General features: G+C 43.7%; 1 protein-coding gene across 9 annotated transcripts in view; it reads right to left on the bottom strand.

Annotated features, from left to right (window-relative positions):
• ADGRG2 (adhesion G protein-coupled receptor G2) overlaps positions 1 to 18,326 on the bottom strand; it is a 71,416-nt gene that overhangs the window by 45,761 nt on the left and 7,329 nt on the right. For all 9 annotated transcript variants that reach the window (XM_007469316.1, XM_007469324.1, XM_007469318.1 and 6 more), the window contains exon 2: positions 1,078 to 1,113. In XM_007469316.1, the coding sequence (XP_007469378.1) occupies positions 1,078 to 1,113 (36 nt within the window). The remainder of the gene's footprint in view (positions 1 to 1,077; positions 1,114 to 18,326) is intronic.

Genomic DNA, 18,326 nt, shown 5'->3' with positions numbered 1-18,326 from the left:
GCCCAGCCGCTCCGCGGCATGTGGGATCTTCCCGAAACGGGGCACGAACCCGCGTCTCCTGCATCGGCAGGGGGGGGGGGGGGGGGGCGGGAGGAGGCCAAATTCAAACCCAAGTAGTGTGGCTCCAGAGAATGTGTGAACATGAGCAAGTTTCATCCTCTCTGACCCTCGGTTTCCTCATCTATAACATGAATATAACGATCCCTATACTGCAAGATTGGAAGCAAAACGAGATGTCGGAAGACTCCCAGACATTTAGTATGTGCATGAGCAGTAATAGCGATTATTACTAATTTTAGTTAAATGAATTAAGAACAGTAGAAGCTCATTTTCACATAACTAAGGACAGTGTGAGCTGACTCACTCCTTACCGTAAAAGATTGTTCTGTACTATATGGTATATATATTACAGAATGAAACACAGAAGTAGGAGTTAGAGAATCCATGTGCTGCCTCTGTGATGTGGGGCAAGAAGCCGTGTGAACTTAGATAAGTTACTCAGCCTCTCCAGGCTTCACCGTGTTATTAACTAAGGGATGGGGTGGGACCACTTTATCCCTGAGGTCCCGTTGTAGCCAGCAGTCTGGAATGCAGGTTCAGCTCCTGGTTCCTGACAAGACAGGTCCTAGTTATAAATTTCTCTTTACTGATTTGCCTTCCCATTCTCATGAGTGCTAAGCCTTTAGAAGCCTTTTGAAAAATATTAATTCAGTGGGGTGCTGAGGAAGTATACTTAAGAGAACATCTCAACCCTCAAATATAGGAACATTTACCATGTTTATGTCCTTGATACTCTTCAGGAGACATGAACTAGAATACTAAAAATAACACTGAAGAACTGAAGCAGTTACCATGATGAAAACCCACAACTTAGTCCCTAGCTTTGTTTAGCAACTGGGGGGTATTGATAGACTACCCTGTTGTCTGTGTCTGCTTTGATTTTTTGGGAGTAGGTTTAATGACAGAATTTAACTAAGCTTCATAGAAGAAAACAATTTTTCTGTATCTGACATTGCATGGAGAACTTTTAGAATATTTTGCTAAAATTCTCCCAAAGTCATAAAATAACAATCTTACCAGAAGGTGATAACAAACTGGAATTATCAGCATGCTCTGTTGACGAAAAAGGTGATTTAAAATTAGTTTAGTTTGTTTGTAGATTAAACAACAGGGACCTACTGTATAATACAGGGAATTATTACAATATCTTGTAATAACCTATAATGGAAAAGAATCTGAAACAGAATATATATATATATATATATATATATATATATCTGAATCACTGTGCTGTACACCTGAAACTAACACAACATTATTGTAAATCAACTATACTTCAATAAAAAAAATGTAAAAGTAAATAAAATTAGTTTGTACATGCATTTGTAGATTAACATCTTTAACGGCAGTGAACGTAAAATGAGTTGCAAATAGCTACCAAAAGAGGGCAGTGTGTTAATTTACTATTATTTTCAACAGCCTAATCAGTTCTTTCAATTCTGCACAAAGACATATCTCTGGTGAAGCAATTCTTCCAATTTAACTGCTGATGGTACTCTATATATTTTGTTATATAATAGTTTAGTACATTTTAAAATAAAAATGATGACTAAGAACTTCGGTTGTTGGCAAATGTCCATTAGAATGTGTAAATGTACACATCTGCATAAATTAAACTTCCCGTAACTGTACTTCTGTTTATACCTATTAGCGCAGACTTTATACCTTTAATTAAGCCAATCAGACACCTCTGGGTATATAAACTACAAGAACTGCTGTGTTACTTATTTTGGGAGGATGCTAGATTCCTTAAAAGTAATTCTTTTTTTTTCTCTATGAAAAAGAACACACTTATCGGAGAAACTTCCGAAATTACAGATAAACAAAAAGAAGAAAATTAAAACCACCTATAATTTCACCACCCAGACATAAATGACATTAACATTGTGACGTATATTCTTTTCTCTATGTGTTAATGTATATCTACATATGAATATAAATATATGAATGTATGTGTACACACATGTACTTATATGTACGAAAAGAAAGATCATGTCACTTAAAACTATTTGTAACCTGGCTTTTCTCATGACACTATATCCTGAACATTGTTCTATATCATTAAATAATTTTCCCCAATACCATTTTGTAATGACTGCGTAGCATTTCATTGATTGGATGTACCATTAATTTATATAACAAATTTCCTTTTGATGGACATTTTAGTGTGCACAGTTTTTCACGATTACAAACAACGCTGCAAGAAATCCTCTTGGTAAATTTTTGCATACATACTTGCTATTTCTTTCAGAAATTCCATGAATTTTGATTGCCAAGACGCCTTACAGAAAACAAACCAATTTATACTGCTCTTTGCAGTACAAAAGAGTGTTACTTTCCCAAACTCTCACCCAATGGGGTATTACCTTACAAATTCTTAAACTGTTTTTAATTACAAAGGAATGGTTATTTCCATAGTGGTATCTTGAGATACAATTAAAAAGAAAGAATAAGTATATTTAGAAACTAAAATGGCACAGTGAAACATACCTGGTAGCTTCCAGGAGCCTATTTTCCTTAAATGGTGGTAGGGTACTGATTATTTTCTGGTATAATTAAAACACAGTTCTTCTTGAAAGCAGGACTGAACGAGTGCTCCAGTGGTTAGCGCAGAGTAGTTAGTGTCTTGACGCCCTAACTTAATTGGCATTGCCTCTTCTTAGTCTCTGTCCTTCAATATATCCCTCATGCTACCTTAAATATCCCACCAATCAAAGAGTCTGTTGAATTAACAGGAGTTTAATTTTGAGAATGCTCCTGGGAGCACTAAGGGGAAATCAGTCATTCACAGCTTAGTATGAGTTAATTCCAACTGGCTGAAGTCTTCTGATTATGTAGCAAAGACCTACCATACTGGGCCATGTTGAAAATTTTCAGGAAGAATCAACATTCAATATGGGCTACTTGAAAATGACACATCAGTTTAGGCAGGTGAGGTAGAGTGGTGTAGGAGCGTGGCACAGGCAGGGAACAGCATGAAGGCACTGAGGAAGAGTTGAGTACCAGGGAAGAGGGATGGAGAGTGATGTTGAAGGGCAACAGGGGCTAATACTGCTTCCTTTTCAATTTTGCCCAGTGGCTGACCAGAGTCACCAGTTGTTCAACCTTCTCCATTGCTAAATCCTTTGACAAGAGCTGTATACCCACAGGGAAAGGGGCTCATCTGAGTTTTACCTCTTTCTTAGATACTAGAGGAAATGGACAACTCAAGGGTAATAGGCGAGCCAGAGTAGAGAAGGAACTTTCCTGGTTGGCCATCTCTCGGTAGACAGGTTTGATAGGCATGGATTCACAATCAAGAGGTAAAACCTGATCAAAACATAGATCAAGGGCCAGCCCATCCCAGCCTACAGGGCTCCCAGCAGAGACCTACACTGATGAAGGGAGGGAACCCAGTAAATAAATGTTAAAGGTTTTTAAGTTGTTATTGTCCGCTTTTTCTCTTTTGGCATTTTTTTTCTTCTAGGGGCCCGATTACTCAGTGACTAACATTTTATTCACTTTTTCTGTCTCTCATTATAACGCTCCACATCACTCCTCTTGGTCCCACAGAGACGTCCCATAGGCCTTACATTTTCCTGAGTATCAGCCTCTGTTTCTCTTGGGCTCTCTCCTAACTCACTTCCCATTTGTTAAAACCAAGGGGGTGATTGGCATTTCCAGTGAGTCATATATTTGAGTTCCATGTCACTCTTAGGAGACAAAACGTTTCCATTGTTAAAAAGATTCACAAGCAAAGAAAGGAAAAACATTTAAATTTTTCAGATTTTCCTTTGGAAACTTACAAAGAGCAAAATTTAAAGCATTATTCATTTATTGAAATCTCGATTTAAATCCATAAATAAAATTATTGTGAGCTGTCTATAAAATTTACTCAATATGACTCCCTAGTGATTTTTTAAAACAAAGTCCGTATACTGCAATTATGATGACCAGGAGTTTGGCATGCCTAAGCTTCGAATGGATGCCAAACAGAGGAACTGGCAACTCAAGAAAGTGGCCCCCCTCGACGGGGTCTCTTTCCCCACATCGCCTCCCTGGCACATTCTTTCAAATTTACTGCTACCACCTCCCCAAATCCAATCCCACATGATCAAGTGTGGTCTGAGCACTGCCATGTGAATGCCTTACTGTCATTGCCTCTGCAACCCCATATATCCAAGACCTTGTCCCCCATCGCCCCACAGCATTTCCATATCATTCTTGAATTTGATGGACCTCTGGTAACACTAGCCAAACAACTGAAACTGGAAAATTCAGTATATTAGTTTCCTGTTGCTGCTGTAACAAATTACCATAAACTTAGTGATTTAAGACAATGCAAACTTGTTACGTTAGAGTTCTGTAGGTCATTAGTCCAACATGGGTCTCACCAGACTAAAATCAGGGTGTCAACAGGCTGCACACCTTTCTGGAGGCTCTGGGGGAGAACCTGTGTCCTCCTTATTTGGATAACTGGCAGAATTCAGTTCCTTGCAGTTGGAGGACCTAGGTCCTCATTTTCTTGCTGGCTATAAATTGAGGGCCATTCCTCGATTCTAGAAGCCACGCACATTTCTTGGCCCCATTCCTCCATCTTCAAAGCTAGCAACAGTGGGATGGGGTAGGGGGAGTCCTTCTCATGCAGCATCCGTCTGACTCACTCTTCTGCCTTCCTCTTCCACTTTTAAGAACTCGAGTGATTAGAATGGGCGCACCCAGGCAATCCATGATCACCTCCCCAATCTCCCAGTCCTGAGCTTTAATCACATTTGCAAAATCCCTTTTGTCATGTAAGGCAACATAGCTACAGGTTTGAGGCATTAGAAGGGGACATCTTTGGGGAGCCATTATTCTTCCTACATACTCAAAAATCCAGTTTTTTAAAATTATGGAGACTATGATTTGCAAGGAGCCACACTTTAGGAAGAAAAATCCCACAGGGGTTAAGTGAAGGGCCCAGAAAACTAGAGTCAGTTTCAGCAATACAGCTGAGTCTACAAACCAAAGGCTAAGCTCTGGCCATCGCTCCTGACTCCTCCTGTTCACCTCCCACTCCCACCCCCAGATTCCGTCATCCATCCTGTGCATTCTTCTCACCCTAACAGGGAGCTGTTGCAAGGATTAAAGAGAAATGCTGTGTGTGATGATAGTAAGAGTGAACACTGATTGGTGCTTCCTGTGAGCCAGGCTTAACACACGAAGAGCTTCATGCACATTTTATTATTTAAAATCAGCCAACGACTCTATGAAATATGTGGATTCCTTAGCATCAGTCCTTTTTAGCGCTTGAGAAACTGAGGCTGCGCAACCTTCTGTGAATTGTTCCAGGCCTCCGTGGGAATTCACTGTAGAGCTGGGATATGAACCCAGTCAGTCTGACTTCAGAGCCTACCCTCTGGGCCTCTATTCTATCCTACCTCCAATGACAAACTGTGTAGACCATAAACTAGTACATAAATGGAGGGTATTAATATTCCCTAATCTCTCTCTTACCTCTCCTTTCTTCCCATGCCCACTGCCCCCTTCTAAGCCCAGATCTTGATCGCCTCACACATAAGTGAAATATTAGAACCCGGAATCTTCTCATTGGCAAGGATCTTAACGTTCTTTGCGTCTGACTTCTCACCCAACTCAGTAAGCCATCCACCCCGAATGCACACCGTTGGCTCCCAACCCCAACTCAGCTCCCCGACCAGTTCTATCTTGCCCACACAATGGAACTCACACTGAAGTTTTTGAAAGTTTGAATTACTTACCAACATTTAAAAATTAGGAGATTTCAAATAAAATTCCAAATTCTTACCCTTCCAAAATTGGAAGTTTTAGATGACCCCTGTCTGTCAGCTCTCCAGCCCTCTAAAGCATGCCCTGGCATGAAACTGATGGAGATGGCTCTTTCCTCTTAGTATCTTAAAGTTTATTCATTGGCTACACCATTCACTTGGCATTTGGACATATACTGTTAGGCACTGTTATTTAACTTTTCCATTGTATGTCTTGTTTTCCCAACTAAATGCTAAGCTGCTTGATTCTTTATTATCCTCCAGGAATCCAGTGCAGGGCTTTGCATTTTTGCATTGACTGATGACATCATTAAGGAGTCTCCAGCAGTCATGAATATATGACAGGTAGTTCAAGAGCAGCAATTTAATGCAAATATTGCAAGGGGTCAGGTCCCTGTGATACAAAGCACAGCCGGGGAAAGATGGGCAAAAGATCTGAGAGCAATGAGGCAGAGTCCATGAAGGAAAGACTTGAGAATACTTCTTAGATGGCTATGGTTCAGAATCTGTACTTTGGAATCATAGCTATAACTGCCAATCACAGCAGGTAGCTTGCTTAACAGATCTTCCAAACGTATACTAAAACGGCCATTCAACTGCCGTATCACAAACGTTGCCTACAGCAATGATCTCAATACCGTACCCTTTATCAACCTTTCCTCTTCCTAATGCCCTCTCCCTGCTCGCTCACTCCTGATTCCTGGGATCACCTCCCAAATAACCTGCACCCAAGACATACAAGGTCATGTCTGAGGGTTCTGAGGTTTTCATTTTTCTTCTGCTATTTAACATGTGGGAGATGTAAGACTTAAAACGTCAGACAGTTGGTTCTCCTTACACCCAACACATTCTCCCCGAAGTTGGATGGGAAAGATAAAGGCTTAATCTTCTAGGAGTGGGTCTAAAAAGAATACAACTAGCCCCCCTTGCATGAATGTTTTAGAGCCAACTAAAATTTGTAATCTGGTGACAGTCCTTCTCTGGATTGAATTACTGTTCCATAGAGAGATGATTCAAAACAAGGTGCCACGCCTAGGCACTCTTATACAGGAACCCCAAACAAAACAAAATTATTATGACAGTGGCTCTCCTGGGCTTGGGACAACAGACACTCTTACAAGAACTGTATTTTTCAGATTTTACTACAGAACCAACAAAATGACTGAAAACATTTCTACTTCGGCACAGCCAAAATGTGTTTACTTGAGCTGTGACCATCTCACGTCACAGTGCTCAATAAATACTCTGACACAACGTTTTTATTAAACAACTGATAATGACATCCCTAAAGAAAACTTCAGCTCCTAGCTGGTGGAATTTCCCAAAGTGCAAATGACTGGCAATTCTAGGTGGGCCTTGGCCAAAACGGGAAGTGGGTGAAACGTGGCCTTGATTCCCCAGCCCCTGGGTCTTGCTCCTCTCCCGTCCTCACACGGTACCACTCACCCGCCCTCTTGCCCCTTAACCCCTCCAGAACTGATCTGGCCTCTCTCTGGGGGTTAACAGACAGTCCCTCCCTTGAGGATCTAGGAGATGCATTTTGGAGTGTCCATAAATGCCCTAGAATAGAATGTAAATTTGTGTGTATTCATATGCATTCTTTTTTCTGGGAACAGTAGAGTCCCAAAAGGGACTCTATTTTAGATTAACAAGCATGTATATAGCATTACTGTGACCAGGCATTTCATAAATGTTAACTCACTTAGTCCTCATAACAACAATACGAGGCAAGTTACCCCATTTTACAGATGGGGAAACTGAGGCACAGGGAGGTCAAATAACGCGTGTAGTAAAGGGACAGAGCTAGGATCTGAGCCTAGGCTTTCCAGCCCCACTATACTGGGCTGCTTCACATCTTGGGCTGTGGTCTAAAACAGTGAAGAGCCACTGACCTGCTGGCCACCCACCCCATTCCACTGGGAGGAATGTATACTTTAGGAAGGAGAGCCTTGAAATAAACTGTTTCTGACAGGTGGAGGATATTAGGGCATCATCCCCCCTTCCCAGCCCCCCCTGAATTTGGACACATAGACAGTAATCTAGGCTGCCCGTCAAGGCCAGTGCAGATAATGGAGTATTTGGGTTGTGCTTTCCATTATAAAACGCTAGCCACGACTTGGGTTCGCTCTACTTCTGAAGGCTGGTAGCTTCTGGAGCTTTTTCAGTCTGAAAGGTAAATACTGCTTAGCGTTTCAGGGGGCAGGGAGGGGGAGAGGCAAACTGGCCTCTATTGAACACTTACTACAGCGGCATTATACCCGTGCTTCTTCATGGAATCTCCCCACATGCCCGTGAAACGTGGCCCTCTATGCAGACCTCATCTCCCCCTCCTCTCCCCTCACCCAACCACTCTGGTGTCCCTGCTGTTCCTCCCACACACTGGGCATAGTCCCACGTCAGGGCCTTTGCACTTGCTGCTCCCTCTGCCTGAAATACTTTTCCCACAGAGAAACCCTTGGTTTGCCCTGCTACCTCTTTCAAATGTTGCTCAAATATCACCTTCTCTGAGAGACTGATCCAGACCACTCTATTTAAAATCACACCACTTTCCCCCTTTGCCCAACCCTTTCCATCCCCTTATCCACAACACTCCTTGCCATCCAAACAGAATGTATATATTTATGTATGCGTGTATTTATGTATGTGTACACACACACACACACAGCCCTAAGACGGGGTGTCTCCTAACATCCTGTGCCCTAGACCCCTCACTTGCCTCATCCAAGTCCCAGCCCTGTGTGATATGTAAGATTTTGGGACTTCCCTGGTGATGCAGTGGTTAAGAATCCGCCTGCCAATGCAGGGGACACGGGTTTGAGCCCTGGTCCGGGAAGATCCCACATGCCGCAAAGCAACTAAGCCCATGTGCCACAACTACTGAGCCTGCGCTCTAGAGCCCGTGCGCCACAACTACTGAAGCCCACGCGCCTAGAGTCCGTGCTACACAACAAGAGAAGCCACCGCAATGAGAATCCCGTGCACCGCAATGAAGAGTAGCCCTGGTTCGCCGCAACTAGAGAAAGCCCGCGCGCAGCAATGAAGACCCAACGCAGCCAAAAAAAAAAAAAGAAATTTTTTTAGCCCCCAGGAACCAATTTTCATTCCCATGGGGGTGAAGTGACCCTACAGAGAATGCACACTCCAGGGCTATCTCCGTTTCCTCCCGAAGAGATCCAACTTAAGGGAAGCAACATTTGCCTGGGTGCCCTTCTCCTCCCGGATCCCCAATAGTGTCTCGGGCGATTCTGCTGTTAGTCAGCTGACATGTTCTTTCACTCCAAGGCACCTGTCATTTATGGGTAGTGAGAGTTCCCTGTGGTAGATGTTTAAGTGCAGAAGCACCTGGAAGTGGGGGGGTGGGGCACCAGTGGGTAGGGTACAGAAGCTCTTCCAGTCTCCCTCAGATCACCCCACTGTTTGCCAGCTCACAGGTGAGCAGTGACCCCCTTGGCATCTTAGCTTAGGTTCTCCGGGGGTGCGGAGCCTAAGGTAAGGACTTGACTGCACAGTGGACTCCCCATTCTCCCCAGCCCCTGGCACAGAACAATATTTTTTTTATATAGCTATGAAATAAACGAGGAGGGTGAGCTGAAGTGGGACAGCCAGACAGCAGGCTATTGCAGTAGATTAGCCAAGACATGATGACGGCTTGAACCGGTGCTTGGGAAGCTGGCATGAAAAGAGAGGTTCAACAGACACTTCTAAGGTAAGACGAGAGGATGCAGGGGATGTTGAGGTGAGGGAGAAGCAGAATAGTTAACCTATCAAACCGCAACAGTGCAGATGACATTGCTCTGAATCCCTCAAGTGCGGCAGGTAGGTTAACAAATAACAAATGTTGGCGAGGATGTAGAGAAAAGGGAACCCTCGTACAGTTGGTGGGAATGTATACTGGGGCAGCCACTGTGGAAAACAGTAGGGAGGTTTCTCAAAAAGCTAAAAATAGAACTACCATATGACCCAGCAATTCCACTCCTGGGTATATATCCAAAAAAAACCCCAAAACCACTAATTCAAAAAATTCTGAAGCAATTAGAACAAATGGCCTATAGCTGTACTGTTCAATACGGTAGCCACTAGCCACGTGTGGCTATTTAAATTTAAAGTTAAATAAAATTTAAAATTCAGTTTCTCAGTCACATTTCAAGTGGTCAGTGGCCACACATGGTTGGTGGCTACTGTACTGGGCAGATATAGAACACTTCCATTATCACAAAAATTTCTATTAGATCATGCTGGTCTCTAGTGATGATGGCTATAGTTTTTACGGAGTTCTTACAACGTGTCAAATGCATTTCAGCCATCTGTTTTACATGCATTAACTCATTTAATCTGCATATAACTCTATGAGAGAGATACTGCTACTTTACAGATAAGGAAACTGAAGCACAATGATTAAACACCTTGGTACAGTCAGAGTTAATAAACGGCAGAGGTAAGACTTGACCCCAGGAAGTCCAGAGCCTGTAGTCTTAACCTTATACCACATTGTGGAGGTCCCAGTGGCCTGGGTTGGCACAAAGGGAGTAGGCCGCTCTGGTGGAGTCTCCTGACTACAAATGACTCTCTCCTGATTGGACAGTGATTATCTGGTAGTGCCCAGAGTAGCCTCCTCCAGCTTTCTTAGATTGTATGAACCCAGGTTCATACATGATCTCAAGAAAGAAGGGATGCCTCGCCCATCCCACCCCACCTTCCAATGGCAGAATGAATGAGATGTACCAACTACCCTGCCTCATTAGTTAAGGTAAGGCAAGTTGCTACAATAAATAAACGCTGAAATCTCAGACACTTAAAAAAAAAAAAAGGCAATTTTCCAGGTGTGAAGTCTAATCAGCAGCCTAGAGTGGAGGGTAGGGTGGGACAGAGAGAGCAGCATCTGCTCCATGCAGTCATTCAGGAACCCACGCTGGCAGAGGCAATGCCATTTTCAACATGAAGATTCCAAGTTTGCTCTGGAGAGCAACATCCAGCCAGGCAAACAGGTGGGAGATTTTTAATGGCTAAGCCCGGAAGGGGCAAACATCATTTCTCCCCACACCCACTGGCCAGAACTCAGCCACATGGCCACTTCTAACTGCAAGGGAGGCTGGGAAATGTAGTCTAGCTGTGTGCTAAGGAAGAAAAAATAAAACTTTGGTGAGCTGCCAGCCAGTCTCTGCCACATCAGATTTAATTTGAGTGTTGTAGAGTAATGATACCCATTAAGCTAACGATAGGACAAAATTAATGCTAAAATCACTCTCCCCAGCCATTTTCTCTCCAGTTCTTTGCCCTTATAATGACTAGGTCAAAAGTCAGGGAATCAATATGAATCAGAGGAGGGGGAGTCCTTGCCACTCTGAGGCTGAATATGAATCCCCCCTTCTTTGTGACTCACTTCCCCAGCTTTGCTCCTAGCTATCATCCATAATCATGCTTTTTTCATGACCCCCAACTGTAGAACTCCTATGTGACAAACCAGTTCTGTAAACAGTGACATACTAGTAAAAGCCACAGAGAACGGCTGAATTATGGATATTCTTGTGCATCCTACTTAGTTGAAAAACTTGTATTTTTGAGTTCCCTCTGTTTTGAAGCCATGTAAACCTTAACCTTTGCTGTAGCACTTCTGGGTAGAAGATTCTTAGGAGGCCCTTAGGCCTTTGTACGTTGGCGGCTCCTGTTCTACTGTTTCCCCCTTCTATTGTCTTTGGCTTGTCATGAGCTTTGAAGTCTGATCTGGGACTCCTCACTTTTAATAATGTGTAACTCTTGAGTTAGTAATCTCCATGTGGATAAAAGGCCCATGTCCATATATTTCCAATGGATGAATGAGCATGCCTCCTTAACCAACTTTAAATGTGATTAAGAGACTAGGCTCTTGAGAGAGAGGTCCAAATCCTTGCTCTGCCTTGAGTAAGTTTCTGACATTTCTCTGCTTATATTTCTTCATCTGTAAAAATGGGGGTGATTACTTTGAATGAAATTATATTACATTTACAAAGTATTTTTATCACAGTTCCAACAGTAAGTTGTAATTATTATTTTTTTAAAAAAAAATGTTTATTCATTTATTTATTTATTTTTTGGCTGCACTGGGTCTTTGTTGCTGCACATGGGCTTTCTCTAGTTGCATCAAGCGGGGGCTACTCTTTATTGCGATGCGCAGGCTTCTCATCACGGTGGCTTCTCTTGTTGCAGAGCATGGGCTCTAGGTGCGTGGGCTTCAGTAGTTGTGGCACGCGGGCTCAGTAGTTGTGGCTCGTGGACCCTAGAGCTCAGGCTCAGTAGTTGTGGAGCACGGGCCTAGTTGCTCCATGGCATGTGGGGTCTTCCCAGACCAGGGTTCGAACCTGTGTCCCCTGCATTGGCAGGCGGATTCTTAATCACTGCGCCACCAGGGAAGTCCCTGTAATTATTATTAATTCACTCTGCATGATTCTGTGTCTCTGGATAAAGTTTACCTTTATGTAATAAACTGTTTTTCTTTTTTCTTAAAACAAACGTGATATCAGTAATTTGCAGAGGGGTGTTTTTAAAAAATCATAAAGATAGCTTCTTTCCAGGATTTCCATGTATGTGATTTCCATTCTAACTTTAAAACATTCCTATCTTATGCACTAATGCTTGATTAGTGAGAATATCTATTACAACACTGTGTTCGTCTAATTCAAGTTTCCATGAGTTAGCATCATAGGAAGACATCTCCTAGAAAGACCGTGGGGTTCCATCACTTTGTATTACACATCAGGAAATGGAAGTTCATAGAAATCCATTTCAGAGGTGAAGGAGACTTGAAGACGACCTAGTATAATATTGTAAATCCAGAAAAGTGACAAAGGTAGTGACTTATACTATATTTCTTTACTTCAAAAATTGTTTATTTACCCACAATAGACTGCGTGAGAAAACAGACTGTGATGTTTGCTTTGTTTGAAATTATATCTCTCCTGGTTTTCTACTACTGATCACAAACACTGGATGCAGTTATCTTTGCTGCCTTTGCTCAGCACAAAAATGGGAGAAAAATTTTACTTAAATAAACCATTTGAAAGATAGTATCTTTTAGGACTTGGAGTTCACTGGAAGAAAAGAATTACAACATAAGCCATAGGTCTGGAAAAGACTAAATACCAAACTAGTCCAAGCCCCTCAGTCTACAAGGGAGGAAAGAAGCTCAGAACACGAAGGGATTTGCCCAAAGCTTATTCACTTATTCCAATTCTTGAAGAACAATTGTATGCCAGGCACTGGGGTTATAGCAGGAATAAAACCAAACCCCTGGCCTCAAACAGGGTTTACATTTTAGTGATATTATGCAACTCACTTGAAAGTTTTAAAATTCTACTTTGAAAAAAATCCTATGACTGAAAGTTCTTCACTAATTCAAACTCATCCCTCCTGCCTGTACACCAAAACCCAGAATTGGTTAGCCTTTACTGTGAATCCAAATCAGTAACCAGTGTAATGACAAGTCATATTTTACATTAGGAGCAAGGCAAAAAAGGTTACAGAGTTGAGACACAAGACAGCTATGTGTTCAGTCCTTGTTTATTCAATTAACCAGATAATTATAAGCAATTCTCATTTATTCACCAAAGCAAGACCACCACCCATTTGATAGTTTTCATTTCTCTCGTCCTTAAATTAACAAAATTCTATACTATACTAAATACTAGAGCAACAAGAGAGTAACTTTTACTTTATGCTGTGTTCATTCCTAAAGGGAAAGAAGAGGGAAGGGTATAGGTCAAATAGGACACTGATGTTAAAAACAAACACAATTGGGCTTCCCTGGTGGCGCAGTGGTTGGGAGTCCGCCTGCCGATGCAGGGGACACGGGTTCGTGCCCCGGTCTGGGAGGATCCCACATGCCGCGGAGCGGCTGGGCCCGTGAGCCATGGCCGCTGAGCCTGCGCGTCCGGAGCCTGTGCTCCGCAACGGGAGAAGCCACAGCAGTGAGAGGCCCGCGTACCGCAAAAAAAAAACACAATTGCCACAGACTGTGTTGCAAAACTACCCTCACTCTATCTTGATGGGGTTTTTTTTTTACAGCTCTGTGATCTTGTAAACATGAGGCTTCTTGCCAAGATCAATCTGTTTCTTGTTATTTCCTTGAAGGAAAGATGTACCCACATCAAGGTACATTTCAACAGCATGTTCTCTTGGAACAACTTACTTCTTAATAGATTAAATCAGCGGAACTATTGCTTTTATTCCTCAGATCTCTCTTAACCTTTATCTAGTCCTTTGGAGGTACAAACCCATCCCAGGATAAATGAATATGGCAAAGTTTCAGTCAAAGTCGTGTAAAAAAAAACATTTTCAACTGCTTCAGGGACTAAGCACTGAGGAGGTGGTTAAGGACACAAGTTCTAAAATGCCACCACTTCTACTTTCCAGCTGTGTGAACTTGGAAGCGACTCAAACTGTCCAAGCCTCAGTTCCCTCATCTAGAAAATGAAGGATTAACACCTGACCGTAACTATTATCAGGATTCACGAAGGTAACGCACGAAGCATTTAAAACGATGTGACAGGGCTTCCCTGGTGGCGCAGTGCTTGAGAGTCCGCCTGCCGATGCAGGAGGCGCGGGTTCGTGCCCCGTTTCGGGAGGATCCCACGTGCCGCGGAGCGGCTGGGCCCGTGAGCCATGGCCGCTGAGCCTGTGCGTCTGGAGCCTGTGCTCCGCAAATGGGAGAGGCCACAACAGTGAGAGGCCCGCATAACGCAAGGAAAAAAAAAAAAACAAAAAAAAAAAAAACAAAACGATGTGACACACAGCAAACCTTTGTAAAGTTAACTCTTAGATGTGTTAAAATGCTTTCAGAGGCAAGTCGCAGAACATTCAGTTAAAAGTATCACAAACATTAAGGACATTCAATTAGCCCACCTAACAAGAACTCCAAAAGCAGACAGTTCTAAGGCTGGTCCTACAGCTCAGCGATGGCAACAAAGATCCAGGCCTTTTCCAGCCTTCTGTTCATTCAGCCTCAGGATACAGTTAGTTCAGGGACTCAGCCTTTCCAAAACTCAGGTTATCTCCACTTTCTACTTGCACTCCCTAGCTCCTCTCAGTGTTTTTAAGATGGCTACCACTGTTTCAGGCATCAAATCCAAACACGAAAATGTCTAGGCAGAGCACTAGCCAACAGAACTTTCTACAACGATGGAAATATTCCATATCTGCACCATCCAGTACGGCAACCACTAGCCCCATGTGAACACTGAACGCTTGAGATGTGACTTAGTGTGACTGAGGAACTGAATTTTAAATTTCACTTAATTTTAATTAATTTAAATTTAAATAGCCACATGTGCCTAGTGGCTATCATATTGGACAGTGCGTGTCCAGAGTAAGAAGAGAAACTCTTTTTCATTGAGTCTCAGAAGCGGGGATGTTTTCCTAGAAGTCCCCCAGCAGATTTTCCCAGGTGTCTTTTTGGTCAAAAGTCAGTCACAGGGCTTCCCTGGTGGCGCAGTGGTTGAGAGTCGGCCTGCCGATGCAGGGGACGCGGGTTCGTGCCCCGGTCCGGGAAGATCCCACATGCTGCAGAGCGGCTGGGCCCGTGAGCCATGGCCCCTGAGCCTGCGCGTCCGGAGCCTGTGCTCCGCAACTGGAGAGGCCACAACAGTGAGAAGCCCGCGTACCACACACACACACACACAAAAAGTCAGTCACGTACCCACTCCTAAATCAAATATTGGCAAGGAACAGCATTTCCACGGGTGGCTTAGAATAATCAGGATTTACTCCTGAGTGTGGTAAGAGGGGAGCACCCTACGAAGCCAGGCTTAGCCAGCAAGAAGAAAAGCAAGGAATGGTTGTAATATAAATGATCAGTAGTAAGTGCCACACCACTTCTGCACTGTCTAGATCAGGAAGGAGTCTGTAAACTACAGTCCATGGGCCAAATCCAGCCCACCAACTGTATTTGCAAATAAAGTTCCACTGGCTCAAAGCCACATCTATTCATTTACATATTGTCTAGGGCCGCTTTTGAGCTGCATGGGCAGCGTTGAGTAGTTGTCACAGAGGCCATAAGGATCACAAAGCCAAAATATTTATTATCCGGTTCTTTAAAGAAAAGTTTGCCAACCCCTCATTTAGAGGGACATTCCTCATGGTTAAAGTCACCCTTGTTAAAGATCTTGGCTAAAACATACTCCTATAACCAAAAGCAAGCACTTCGTGCAGGCTGGTGTACAAGAAAGAGTTCTGGAGAGCTGCTTTCAGCACCTTGATACTGTCTCTTGCTGGGTAACCTAGAAAAGTATCCTTTGCTTTGCGCTTCAGTCTTCTCATCAGCAAAGTGGGGATAATACAAACTTCTCCACCCACCTCAAGGGGACATGAGGAGATGATGTACGCCAAGGTGCTCTGCAGACCATGAAGACCTACAGAAATGTCCAGATGGGTTGCTACTGCTGTTCTTAATGTTCAGTGCTATTTGCTGTTGCCACTGGATCCTACAAAGAGACACTGGGACTTTTCCATGTACAACAAGGCAAGGATAGCACTGGCAACTGGGAGATTTACCAGTCACCAAAAGCCATGTCTGGAGCTTTTATCAATATGGAAATCAAGAGATTCACTGGCTTCACTGTAACTTTAAGAGCTTTCAAAATCACGTCAAGTTAAAAAAAGTAGTCTGGAGAAAATAGGACTTTTAAATTGTTTCCAGTTTCATATTAGGAACTTTGAATAGGAGAGCAGCCTTAAAATGGGATTGCAGAGATGAGTGGTTCTTAGTTCGAGGCAGACCTCAAGGATCCCCGGTATCCCAGGACAACAAATCAGGAATCCAAAGACTGATCCTACTGGGTAATCGAACTCACAACGTCAAAGTGTGAAGGACTCTTAACAGGCAATCAGCTGAGCCCCTTCATCACATGGAGGAAAGGAAACACATTCCTTAAGGGTAACTGGAGCCAATGTACAGCCACCTCACTGAAGTCTACACAAAAGTTTAGTGGAATATATGTTGTATCAGAACTCATTGGGTTCAGATAAGGATAATGCTGGTGGTGTAAGCTGAGGGGAGCGGTCCATGTTTTAGTGTATCTCTAGGCTTTAGACTAGAGCCACAAATCAAAACCAACCAACCAGCCAGTTTATTGAGCACTTACTATGTGCTAACACTATGGAGGATACAGACAGGACCTGACCAGATATTCCTCCATACCTGCAAAGATAAAACCAGGAGGAGGAGCAGAATTCAGGATATCATGATGGCCTTCACCACTGCTAGCAGTGTCCTGACACAACCTAACTGTTCAGTATGGATGTTTTAGAGTTAGTATAAAATGTATAGATATACGGGGCTTCCCTGGTGGCGCAGTGGTTGAGAACCTGCCTGCCAGGGCAGGGGACACAGGTTCGTGCCCTGGTCTGGGAGGATCCCACATGCCGCGGAGCAACTAGGCCCGTGAGCCACAACTGGAGCCTGCGCGTCTGGAGCCTGTGCTCCGCAACAAGAGAGGCTGCGACAGTGAAAGCCCCGCGCACCGCGATAAAGAGTGGCCCCCGCTCGCTGCAACTAGAGAAAGCCCTCACACAGAAACGAAGACCCAAGACAGCCAAAAATAAAAATAAATAAATAAATAAAAATGTTTTTAAAAATCTTATAAAATGTATAGACATAATTAAGATGTACAAACAATAGTGACAATAAACAAATTAAAAAGAGATCCTTGAGCTTTCCTTTGATGTCTAGGATGACTCCATCTTGTTTTGGAGCCTCCATTCCAGAGGTACAGGAAAGGGGTCCTTAAACCTGATGATTTAAGGTAGCTCTCTCTTCCGCTCTAAAATGGCCTCTAGGTAACTCGATGTCTTCCAGATAAATGCGCAATCTTCCTTTTCCCTCCTCTTCCTTCTGGTAGTCAAGATGGCTTCCAGGTTAGGAATGGGGTGCCAGTGTTCTGCACAGCAGGGAGAAAGGACCTACATCACCTCGTGCTGAGCCCTGGGTTCTCAAGGGTCTCTCCAGGGATCTCCCTCACCCTGCAGGGTTCCTGGGGGTCCAGCTGGCATCCACTGCTGAAGGCTATGTCCAGCGTGCCCCAGGTTCTAGTCTCTCAGAATCCCACCCTGGCCTGGGGGTCCCTCTCTTGCTGACCTAGGTCCTCTCAGCTCTCACCACTGGGTGTCTGTCACATCCTCCATCTGGCCCCTGGTCTCAGCTGTCCACACCGTCATCTCTGCAGCCCTGTCCCTGCCCCTGGCTCTCAACACAGCTACCCACTAGGAACACGAGGGCAATTTTGAATCCCTTCCCTGTCACACAAGAGATGAGAAAGACCTGGAGAGGACACCACCTCCAGCCTTCACTCTGCCTAAACACACTGGGCCACCATTTCTCATCTCTGCCACTGCCCCATGTTGATTTACAGTCCACTGTGAGGGGTTCTCATCCGGAGTTCTAAGTGGAAAGTGGGATACAATGTCCTCTGCTTTCAGTTTCCCCCTCAACCCATCTAGATTCTCTATCATTCCTAGTCACCACTTCTACCTGCC

The sequence above is a fragment of the Lipotes vexillifer genome, unplaced genomic scaffold (assembly GCF_000442215.2).
Source record: "Lipotes vexillifer unplaced genomic scaffold, Lipotes_vexillifer_v1.1 scaffold1442, whole genome shotgun sequence".
Classification (NCBI taxonomy): Eukaryota; Metazoa; Chordata; class Mammalia; order Artiodactyla; family Lipotidae; genus Lipotes; species Lipotes vexillifer.
This window is presented reverse-complemented; position numbering and strand designations above follow the sequence as displayed.